A 12,994-nucleotide genomic window follows, 5' to 3' on the forward strand; every position below is an offset into this window, starting at 1 on the left:
CGTTTGCTCTCTTCTGTTTTTATAATGTCTTCCCATTTATGTAATACAGTATGTAAGTCTGTTGTAACCTGTGTGAAAAATGATTCGTGACAAAGCTCTGTGTGAAACCTTGGATGTTGTCTACAACTGTCCTTTAGTACAAGGGTCACAATGATGAGCTCAGTTCTTGAACAACTGCAGAGTCCAAATTGTGTGTGGAAAAAGGACAGTTCACTGTCGTTAGAAATCAAAAACCCATTTTAAAATGTACCAAATGTAAATGTATGTATATATTTTGGTACCTCTAATCATTTGACCATTGATTCACAAAAGCTGAAACCAATACTACACATGGTGTGCACTGATAATACCAAGATCTGAAACCCTCACTCTAGGCCCAGCTGCTTGAATTGACATACAGTTAGATTGAAGCACGCTGGGGAATCTTCACATATCCCATGGTGAGGGGCCTGTTGCTTCCATGGTAACAAGTGTATCTTTTCAGTAATGCTGTTGGAATAGAAATTCTCATTTCAGACAGCAAAACTCAGCTGGTTTCAGTAAACAGAACATTGGAAATCATTAAAAACATGATCTAAATCTAAATAAATCAATGAACACAAAAAGTTAATCCACAAATGTTTTGTCAAAACATTTATTTTTCTCTATAGTTTCATTTCATAACGCAGACACTCTCATGTGTGGACTTTCTTCATGTCACAAAAGAAAACAAAAACAAAATAGAAACATGAGCTCAGTAAGATACACACGCAGTTTCCAATAAAGAAATGTACAGTTGTACTCATAGCTGCCTTTTTCAGTAGCATTTCCATAGGTCAAAGGTCCAGTCCTTCAGTTATGAGTAACACATCAAACAGTAAGGTAACATACTTACAGAGTGCCCCAAATTAAAGAGTGCAAAAAAAAGTGCAATACTGTAGTTACAACTTAACACTGTCACACCTGACTCTGAACAACAACAAGGAAGACTGTAGAATGAAGAACCATCGGTGAGTGCCCAAAATGATGTTCAGAGCTATAGCCCTGAACAATAACTGCTTTGTTATTTTGCAAGAGTGTGGAGCAATCCTGTTAAAATACAGCACTTGCATGAAACAGCATAAAAGGCATGACAAGGCAATACCAAGCACCCCAATAGGTACAACTACCTACTCCAAAACTTCAAAAAGAATATTTAACCATCCACATCCTTTCAATGTTTACTCCACCATCCCACAAGACAAATTAATGTTTTTTTTCATTTTCCAGGTCTCTCTTTTATTTTTAATGTTTTCTTTGGCTACTCTGTTTTCTCACGAAAAATAAACATATAAATAATATAACAATCAACACTAATACACATACACAATCATTTATCCAAGGCATGAATAGTTATAAGAGACTCCATTAACACTATTAAGAGGCTTGTAACAAGGGCTATCATCTATGGCTTTCTGGTAAACAGTCAATTGAAGGAGGAAACACTTTTTAGACTAACTATTATGAGGTAAAAACCCTCATATACTTTTGAAATACAAACAGGAATCCAAAATTAAATAAGTTGAAAAATAATGTTTGGCTGCTTGTTTTTTTATGATTTAATACTGTTTTCATACAGAAATGACCATTAAATATTTTTGCATGAAAATGCTGCAATAATACAATTATTTACTCCTACATTGGTTACATTGTTTATGTTGGTTCATCTTTTCTTTTCAAAAGTAGGGTAATATTTCAATATGATATTTAAAATCACTGCCGACCTAAGATTCCAATCACAAGAAAACAATACTGTATATGAAAAGAAGAGCATGGTTTCAAACTTACAAAAATTCCTACACAAAAACCTAATTTAAACAGATTTCTTTTCAACAAAGTTTCATTCTTTTATAAAGTTTAACAGGGTTCTTTTCAAAACATACTACAGCATTGTTACATTATGTCAGCTTTTTTAAAAATAGATTTTTATATCCTGAACTGTATTTAGGGTAAATTCCCAAGCGTAATACTAATTGCTAAATTGGAAATTTGAAATGCACTGTCAGTCTGACTTTTTTGTTTGTTTAATTTCTTCCTTATCGTGCATATTCATAAAAGAAAGCACTAATGCACAAACTGATAAAGGAATATTTTCTGAGGTCTGACGGCATAAAAATTAAGATGAATGCATGTCAGGAATTCCATTAGTTAAACCTTATGCTGTCCCAATTTTCTACATTCTTCATTAGGGATGTATCACCCATCTTAAACCATTTTTTTCCACCTTCCGCTGTCAACTGTAGACAGAGCTATAAATAAATGAGATTATGAATACGAAGTATAAATGCAATTAATGAAACGGTACCCACAGGATTTTAGACAACCATTTCCAGACAAATATGAAGGTCTGTACATTATGTTAATGAAAGACTTGTTAATGAAAAAATATTTTTTAAATTACTTCTCACTTTTTATTCAAAGTAATTTGAATACAAACTATGCCTATTTCATCTCTGTCGCTTTCCTATTTATTAGAGAGCTCACAAACACCCATGTGCAAACTCAACAGGATACTTCAAAACTGAATCTGATTCATTGTGAATATGAATTCAACTAGAACTAACCTTCCTGGAAAACTGTCAATGTTGGCAAATTACTGATTGTCTAATTTTTCAATATGCAAATTCATTTACAACCTACTTTGCTGACAAGCAGGGTTATATTTGTAATCCCTCCCATTTCTTCCTCTCTCAAAGGCGACCTCATTAGGCACTGGTAATGATCCAGCTCGCAATTAAGGCTTTCTTTTCCAGTCATTAAAAGGGAATCTTGAATCACTTTTGTACATTGCCAAGTCTCCATGATCTACAATCATGTCTTTTTCAGTTGGGATACCAAAAGTGCTTTACGATTCATACTGATAAACACTGGTGCAGTTTTTTCTCTCTTTCTGTTATGTACATTAATGTCTTTTTTGTGACTTCTCTTACAAATGCCTTATAAAGTAGGATTTCCATAAATACAAGGAAGATGAAGTCTCAGACATGGGGTGAGGAGACAGGAATGCAAATAAAGGGTCTCAGGGTGTAAATGTTTGATCCTGAGCTGCAGGATGTTATATAGAAGCCAAAAATTAAAATAGATGCATTTTTCTATTTCTTTGATTCCACGTTTCTGAGTAAAATCATGACTACAGTTCAAAACACCCACAATAGAAAAAGCTATTTAACTTGCAAACGACAAGAGCATTAAAATAAAATGTACACTTTGATTGAATTTTCAGCCATACATTATAAATACAAAAGGAAAGCTGCACCCCTGTTATACTTTCAAAATCTATTAACATCGAAAGTGTTGGAGTGTGTTTCAAACTGAAAGCCATGACAACATCAGTTCCTTTCCTTATTTTAAATTGTATTCTGTAACTCAGTTTTTACATCATTGGCTGCCTGGATTGTCTGTTTGTCCCTGTGGTACATAAATAGTGGATGCTTCTGATCTGTGAAACTGGAAAGTAGAGCCAGGATCAGTGAGTCCGAGTCTGAGCTGTACTTCTGGATGCAGGTGAATCAAACCCCACCCCACAGATGTCGACAAAGGTTATCCCAGTATTTCTTTGCTATGGATTATCAAATTGGCACAACTGGGTCTAAAAGCCAAAAACTATTATTGTGGCAGAAGGTAAGTTCTGAGTTAAATCATTCTGAATGCACATGATAAATATAACATTTTTAGGATTGATGACAATTCACTTACATTACCAAGACAAAATATACTATTGCAGTTTGCCATAGTACTCTTGTAGATAGTATAGTGTTAATATGAAGGTATTGATATGTCATTTAGTTTAGTGAAACGTTTACAGACATTTTTATTAATATTATTTTCCATAGTTGTTGCGATATAAACTTTGGGAAACAACCGCCACAGTATGCCTATAGTTTTCTCATTACTTAGATTGCTTTACTAACATAAAGACAACAACTGTATTTATTGAAGACAAAGTAAACTTAAGTGAATTTATTGTAGCTCTGCAGTCCTGTTTTTCTAGAATGTAGTTTAAGCATAGATTTTTCCCCTGGGCGCAGCACTCAAACAGCTGAAAACATTCACATTGATAAATATGGTCAGTTACAGAACCTCATATTTGCTCATATTTCTGTTTCCAGAGTGTGGTGACAGATCAACCACATCAAAGGTTTGAGTTTAGAATAAGGAGAAGAATGCAACTCAATCCACACTGAGTTTGATGTACAGTCACAAGTGTGTACGTGTGTGTGTAATATTGATTCCTTTTGGCAAATCCCTTATAATCTCTGGTCAAATTACATTCATATTTAACCATTTCCAGGCAGCTGCACTTTTTAAAAAGATTTTCGATACGATGAAAATTACTTAACACTCTCAGAAGCGTAATTGTCCCATATGTGCAAGAAAGAGTCATGTCCTATTTGATTGCACGTGAAGGTGTACATAGCACTGAATATCATTATAAATGTAGCCATGTAATGACTGTGTGAACTTCAGTATCATTTATATGATCCTTTACTTTAACAACTACTAAAACGTGCAATAAAAAATTGAAGAACCTATAGGGAAATCCACCTATCAACACAATAAGTTTCATTAGACCATTTGGATTTCTGTTTTGGCTGAAAAAAAAATGAATGAATGAGGAAAATAAAAAACTGGTCTGTGGAATACCACTGATATATTTTCATCGTTCAAAAATCTAGGTTTGCAATCCCCACCTCACCACTCCTCACAACCAAAAGCAAAGCAGTGGATAAAGCCTAGATTTCTAATGGTGCTGATAATATTGCCAACAGCTTAGAAGCTCACAGTTTGAATTAGCAGATGCATCTCGAAAAGGTTTCTGCGCAGGCGTTGGTTTTAATACATCGGTGTTCAAAGAATTGCATCACTCTCGAAATCTTCTATTTTTATGCTTATTCTACTGTTATGTTAATTAAAGTATTGGAAATTGTTTCAAATCTACAAAACTATATTCAAAACAATACAATTTTGATTCCAAACATCCCTACGAATACAATAATTTGACCAAATACATATTTGATCATGTTTCAAGCTTTTGGAATTAAACGGCTGATAGTCTAATACTTTGCTGAGCCACCCTTTACTTTAGTTACAACAATTAGAATTCATGGAACCAAACATGGATGATAGATTCTCACATTTCCATCAGTTTGTGGCTTCTCCTTGGGAAGTTTCATATCCCAGTCATCTCACAGCAGGTCTGAATGGCATTTAAATAGTGTCAATTCCCCAGCCATAGTAGAGTTTTAATAGGCTTGCAACCACTGTTTCATTACTTACTACTAATCATCACCACTACGTTTATGACAAAGGTGTTGTTAGAAATATAAATATATGATTTCTTATGGGGTGATGCAATTTCTTTTCAACACCACTTTGTGCACCACTACCCTCCCCTTCAGTCTTGAATGTGTCCCATTAAAGATGGGTATCTTCCTCCATGTTCTCTGCCTCCTCTTTGGCAGACTTGTTAACCAAGACTTGCCAGTTTCCCCCGCCCTCCATGCCAACCCCGTTCATGCTGGCCTTCTTTTCCTGCATCTCTGATTGGCTGTCACTCGTGACGTCGAGAGTGGGGTTGTCGTGGCAACCATTCTCCACAAAATGGAGCTCCTCACCGTTGGACTGTTGTTTGTTGGGAGAAGACACATCAGAGATTTTAATAACAATAATAATATCCATGATAATAATAATAATATTTATAACCATAATGGCACACTATTAGAGATCAAATCAGGTGGTATATGCTGCCAAGATCCTAAACAGGGTAAACAGTTAATCTGTACAATTTACGCGTTCAGCAAAATAAAATTAAAACATTCAGCAATGGTATACGAGATCTTAGACTCGTATTATAATTGTTAAATAATTGCTGGTTTTAATGGCTGGAAATTACTGCTAACTTTTATGAAAATGGCCCACAGTCTCCTACTGAGAGGTCTATGGTATTAACAAGACAATGGGATATTTAGAAATCACTGGAAATTGCACACAAAGTGTTTCAGAATTTTTTAAAAAAAGAGGGTAAATTAAAAACAGACAAACTAGGACACTAATACATAGACAATGATACCTCAAATGGCTCCTCTGAATTGGAACATACCATGTTTTTCATCTTTGGAAGGCGCTTCTGCCAACAGATATAGATGAGGCCAGACACAATGATGACCACACAGACCGACCCAATGATGACCAGCACTACGAACAGCTTCCCGTAGTCACTGCGGGTCTGACTGGGCCTGGACAGGCAGCCGGATACACTTGTGTAGTTCTGGATGCCAATCTTAAAAACAGAGTACAGCTACCTTTCACACCCAAAGCAGCGTGCAGGAATTTTTCTGACAATAAAATGGAATGGAATCCTGAAGTATTTCACAATTGTGCCACCAACTGCTGTACAGTGACCTTATAATCAACACAGAATTAAAATATAATTAACATATAGATGATTGTGAAAATGAATTATTTTCTCCCTTGCCAGTTAGACAAGATATATTTCCAAGTAGCGTGTTTGTGAGAGTATAGTGGGAATAAAGAGTTTAATAAGAGTTGATCTGTTTAAATTGTTTTGTTTTTTGTTTTGTTTTCTTGGAAAAACCATAGGAAATATAATTATTGCAAGCATGTCACTGAAAGAATGGCTTTTTGTTTTAATTAAAAAATGCAAAGATAGGTGTAACACTTCACTTTCTTCATCTGAAAATGTAAATTATAATCTCTGGAACTTGCAGAATGACACAATTAATTACTTTATCCATTTTGTAATGACTTATTTATGAGGGAAACTGCTGGTTGAGAGAGAATTGAACTTGAGCAACGTAAAAAATAAATAAAAAACAAGCTGCTTTAAACATTGGATATAACTATCATTAGACTTGAATTAGACTAGACTTGAATCTCGGAATTAAAAAGAAAATTAAAAAAAATATTACTAATTAATCACAATTAGTTGAAAATACTTTAAGTAAATTACAGCTGTAGTACAAACAACCCAAATCCAAAATGCTTGTACATAGTTGTGGCTCCCCAAGTCCAGGATTGTTGAAGGGCATTTTGTGTATTTTTTATGTTAACATAACTAATGTTTCATGATTTGCTGTAATGTGTTATATTTGTATAGCGATGCTGTCAATACCCTGTGTAGTACATTGTGTGTTACCATTTAAAAAACTATGCAAGTAGTCTTGGAAAAGTTACATAATAATGATAATGATAATATTAATGTATGTGTTTCAGCATGTTTTGGATGATCTTTGTTTGGAATGTGCATTTTATTATTTAAAAAGTAAAACTGTTCCTTATTTCTTGAATGTGCAAAAGACTGGTTGGAGAGCTCAGTTATTGGAGGAAAACAATGAATTCACTCGTATTAAATTGAGCATTATGCTTTGTCTGTTGTGTTACACTCTATTTGTAGCTGTCTGAAAGCACAGAGCCCTGATGGAGTTATGCTGGGACTGAACAGGACCGCCACTGTGTGTAACTATCAGTATGCTAGCATTTTTCATGACACTGGAAGGAATTATGTTACATAAATATCTTTACATACATCCACACTTAAAGAACTCAAAGCACTACTACATTAAAACGATCAACCCAGAACATTGGAATTGTCCATTCAGTCAATGCCCGTAAAACTACACACACAGCCTGCCTGAAAGACTAGCTACTAGTCCTTTTACTGTGACTAGTGATTATTATTCTTATCATTACATAATGTTTCTTATGAAGTAGTTATTGTTATCATTATTAAGATTAATTCCATTTTGTGATGATGACAGTGTATAGTTTTCGTCTAGGCTGCTCGCTGTGATATGAATTTGCCCCGTTCAAACATATGTAATTGTTATATATAGATATAATTATATATTTTTTATTTTTACCTCATATAAGCTTCTTCTGATTTCGCCCAGCATAGACAGCACATCTTTTGTAGGAATGAACCCTGTAAAGCAGAAACATAATAAATCTGAAAATAACTGTAAAATGTTAAAGGGTACAAATCAAACAAGACAGAGTGAAAATTGGCCTTTTCCTACTAAACAGAAATGAAGGAAAATTTGCTGGATTTATTTGTAGCTGAGGAGAGTTTAGCTGAGGAGTCTGTTAGAAACTGACTGGTGCACAATGGCTTATAAACAGGAATCGGAGAGTTTGCTCCATTTTCTTTTGACCAAAAGAAACTTAAGGCTCATGCAGTACAATTGTAAGTCATCCTGGATAAGAAATATAATAATACATTTTGTTTGGTTTATTATGTATAAAACTATGTGTATGGCACATGAGATCACAGCATTGTCTTAGACAATCTAAAGTCCACAAGACACATCTTAAATATCTTATTAAGAACTTATTAAAATATCTTCTTTAACACTATAGTAAAATACATGTACTACTTTTACCAGGAAAAACTAAAAAAAGCAGTATTGTAGTTTATTTTAGTATTTTACAGAAATTTAGATTTACCAATTAGTTATTTCCTGCAAAACACCCTATTACTAAACCTTAATGTACATTCAACAGAGTCAACTTTTTAAATGTAATGTAATAATTGTAGTATACCTACAGATCTGTAAAATAAATTAAAACATGTTTGGCCTGTTTGGATAATATGCTGTGGTGATTCTACATAAACTCTTTTATGTCCTTCTTATTTATTTTGTTTCAGGTGAGTTCTTGCTTTTTATATTACATAACTATAGTGTACACAAACCCATTACTGTTCAACAGGTTTGAGATGAGTTTATGGTTTTGGGTTTGTTTGCTGTGAACGTTATAAACCATTCAGTTCAAAGTTTTTTTTTATCTACCTCCAGTCATCCATGCAATATTATAACATTTATTATATGACTGTATAAACACAGATTACTCATCAACGGTTTATTATTTGTTTCGCCACATAGTGCCCCTGTTGAACAGAATGCTTCTGGCAGAGGTGCACCTCAAAGTATCCTGTGGGAGTCGGGCTTTCTGATGAAGAATTTCCCAGGACAGATGTTTTACCTTGTTCACTGGCTAGAGTCATGAGAAGCTGCTTGTCCTGCCAGTCAGGTTTACTCAGTGAAATGAGCCAGGAGCCTTGAGGACTGTTCATCTTCCTGGAGAAAGCACTCTCGAGCATCTCCAGCAGCCTGTCCCCACTCTCCACACGGAACGTGTCCTGAAACAGAAAGAGTGATTATGCAGCTTAGTATCCAATACATTGTAAACAAGGTGTGTGTGTGCCCCCGTTAGGAGACTTGAGTTACACTGCCATCAGTTCAGATCATTAATATACCATGGTGCACTGTTCTCTGAAATCAGGGTACTTGTGCCAGCATTATAACACTGAAAAGACAAAATGTCTTTTTCAGTTATTGTACCCACCACCCACCCACACACACAGTTCTCTGTAAACAGGATATATCTGGCAAAATTATAAGATTTATTGTGTAGCTGAAGAACCCGCCATACCCTTCATTCATTAATCTCCACTGCAGTGTGTGTTTTGACAGTAAACAAGACTCACAAAGGTGGGATTTTAGTTGTATCCGTGTTCTCGCCACAGAATTAGACCACAGCCTCTGTCTACATCAGCTAATTCAAACTTTGTCATCACTGCTAAAAACACTGCATTTTATGTGAGGTTTATGGCAGAACTCAAACCAACACAAGTGATATAAAGTTAATCCAATGGTTATCACCTCTAGTTGTTACGCACTGTAGTGCAGTGAATATGTAAACATTTTTAATTAACCCTTACGTTTATTGTCTCTGTTTCTGATCAATCTACCTGCTTTTAAAGTTTCAATCAACCACTGTTAAGCCACTTCCATTCACTTGTGTAAAACCAAATCAAAATGAATATATAAAACAAATGTAAAGAGCAGAAGTGCTGTAAAGGTAACAATTACGAAGATAAATCCCTCTTAAACTGATAACACCTGAAGTGGGTGGCTTCTTTCTCCCTCCTATGTGTCATCCATAAAAAGACTCATTCAAGCTAGCGGGATAAAATAATTGAACTCACACTTGATTAATGGCTCTCTCGTACGCTTTAATGAAGAAACCGCCTAGGCTTAAAATGTAAAAAGGCAAATTCCAAAACGTGGAGCCCTTATTGTGGATATCTGTACAAAATCCATTGTTGAATGGGTAGGAAATTAAAATCCTTTTGAGTGAAAGAAGAAACAATATTGCAGTAGGTTAGACGGACCTATATGATTACAATGCACTCATAGGCTTTACATTTAGGTCCTATTTACCACATCAATAACTTTAAATTTATAGTTTGTATCTCCTTCAAAGCAAATAACCCAAATGTTTAGCACCTGCAGCGTGAATATGGAGTTGGTTAACAATCAACAGTTCAAAATAAACACCTATAAAAAAATTATTTGAAGTTAATTCTAAATAAATAAATGTAAAATAAGTTCACATTGATGGTGTATTCTGTCACAGATATGTTCAGGATTCTGATTTTAACATCCATATAGTGGGTTAAAACAAAACCAAACAGAACGTAATATAAAATGCTGGGAATTAAGTTTTGAAAGTGATCTATTCTGAGATCCAAATGTTAGGCATAGATATACAAACATCAAAAGATATATCCATATTGTTCAGTTAGTTTAACAATTAAACAATTAAAACATTCTACATTTTTAATGTTCTTGTAGCACAAACTGTTTTATCTGCAGAACAGCACACATTAATATTTAAAATGCACTTCTACCAAAAAGAAAAGTGGGTCTGAACTAAAAAATAAAAAAATAATTAATTAAAAAACAGTCCCAATTCAGCAATTCTATGCTTTACACAATGGCATATATAGTGAAAATATATGATGGATCCCTTCTCTGGAGTGACTCAGCATAACACTAACTAGGATTATATATATCAGACTGATTATGTACCTGTTCCATAAGATTCACAGTGTATGTCAGAGGGTCTATATCTGTGTCCTTGTCAGAGTATGGGGATCAAAGCTCCCTCTCAACAGAAGATTTGCAAGCTTAGGAGACCTGAGAAAATGTAGTGCATGGCTGCTGATTCATTTATTTTTTGGCAGCAGACACAAACAGCAATCAATATCCATCTGAGACACAAAAAGGTCTCCTTTCTGTTGTTCCATCAGCATTTAAAAGTTATTTGAATTCTCATTGATCCAATGAGAATCCAATTCTGTCTGCAGCTGCAAAACACAAGAGTGCAGCAGCGCACTGCTGATCCACTTTTTGGCCATGCAAATGAGTGAATACCAAGAAACAGTCCAAGCAGTTGGTCATCAAGGCACTGGTATTGAACTGTGTGGTGGAAGTCTGGTTTTATTCATGGGAAGTCACATCCTTACTGTTACCACTGGGGTCATGGTATTAACCAGGGCTCTCACAATAACAGTAACTATCCATGATTGTATTAGTTCTCCATCTAATATTGAGCATCAGTTGAAAATCTGATTGATTTTATTTCAATTTTAAAATGTGTAGCTGTATAAGTTTAAGAATGACCAACCAGCATTTTATCTGTCCTACTCTTCCCTACCTGGGTACAGCTGGTATATATAGTACAGCCATACTTTTTACTGTGCCTTTGATTTGTTTAGAGCCTAGACTATGATTTTACCTTGATCTACTTTGGTTACTATTTTCTAAGAGCTATATGACCATCACTGTATCAGTATTTACTGTGGTATATCGCGCCACTTATAGAATCTGATCATTAAAATAATGAGGTAATATGAAACTATAAGGGAAGGGACAAACACCTTGCTAAACTGCATGAACGTTTTATCAGAGTACATTTCTAAGGTCTTGCAGACAAAATAATAAAGTGTGCCTTAACTGATAATAACTCTCATCAAGACAATTAATAAAATCCCTTTCAAATCTAAATTGAGCTCTTGATAGTCACAGTGACTCACCAAACAAACGAACAGCTCACTGAGAGAGAGAGAGAGAGAGATACTTGACTAGATGTCTGCACTGTCACATCCAGCTAACCAAGACATTTTTATTTATTTAATACCCCCCCCCCCCCGTCGCCACCACCAGTCTTCTGCTAGGGCCTTGAATCTACGTTGGTTGTCTTGACAACTAAAAAAAGGTCACCATTGATTATAATAAATGGCTTTGCGGTGTTTCCATGGCGATCGCAAAACTCTTTGGGTAGGCTGCAGCTGCTGATGCCATGAGGTGGTAGCAGCTATTTAAGATTGTCTTGAGCATCAGTATCGTGATTGCTGGAGACATCAAGTCACTGTGGTTAAAGGGGTTAGATATACCTGTTTCTCTAAACAGGCCAGGCAGTTTGAGTACATACGAATGAGGGGAACCATTTGTACGATAAATGAAAGGGGAAGAAAATAGTAGTCAGACTGAAAACAAACAAACGTTTTTTGAACCAGTGAACCAATACTGAGACATGAACATTCTGAAGGGTATTTTTAAGTGGTCATTTACCAGAGTAAAAACTCTTTGTACCTAAAAGGAATACAATGTCTCAAATACTGTTCAAATCTCCATATAGTTTGGGAAGGTCTGAAATCCCCTTATAAGGTCCAGAACACATTTATAGAAAATAAACTTTGCTTGACTTGACTTGGCTTTTCCTTCAATTCACAGGTCTTTTATACTTCTTCAGTCCAGGAATGTGCATAATAATAATAAAGCAAAATCATGTTCTTTAACCATTATTCTGCTATCTTATCATGCAGGGTTTGCATTTCACCAGTTTGTACTATATTCACCTACATACTCTAGATTTCTGAAAAATAGGACATATAAAAAAAAATAATGGGCCATATAAGAATCTTTTCTCTAAAAAAAAAGAAGCAATTATTTACATTCCCGACTTTCAGATCTTCACAAGACCTAAAACCCTAAGAGAGGCTTTCCTAATCAATGTGAGAATTACTGAGAGATAAAGTAAGATTACAGGTTGTGATTTTGCCCATGGACAGGTTTAATTTCTTCTTAAAATAATTGACAATTCTCTGGAA

The 12,994-nt window shown here is 35.0% G+C and overlaps 1 protein-coding gene across 1 annotated transcript in view; it reads right to left on the bottom strand.

Moving 5' to 3' along the window:
• Positions 1-618: 618 nt before the first annotated feature.
• The window catches only part of podxl2 (podocalyxin-like 2), a 60,590-nt gene continuing 48,214 nt past the window's right edge, over positions 619-12,994 (bottom strand). Inside the window, exons 5-8 of the mRNA XM_066698327.1 lie at positions 9,019-9,175; positions 7,899-7,960; positions 6,119-6,298; positions 619-5,640 (exon numbers count right to left, since the gene is read on the bottom strand). Of these exons, the coding sequence (XP_066554424.1) occupies positions 5,434-5,640; positions 6,119-6,298; positions 7,899-7,960; positions 9,019-9,175 (606 nt within the window). The 3' untranslated portion in view covers positions 619-5,433. The remainder of the gene's footprint in view (positions 5,641-6,118; positions 6,299-7,898; positions 7,961-9,018; positions 9,176-12,994) is intronic.

Source organism: Amia ocellicauda, chromosome 3 (genome assembly GCF_036373705.1).
Source record: "Amia ocellicauda isolate fAmiCal2 chromosome 3, fAmiCal2.hap1, whole genome shotgun sequence".
NCBI lineage: Eukaryota > Metazoa > Chordata > Actinopteri > Amiiformes > Amiidae > Amia > Amia ocellicauda.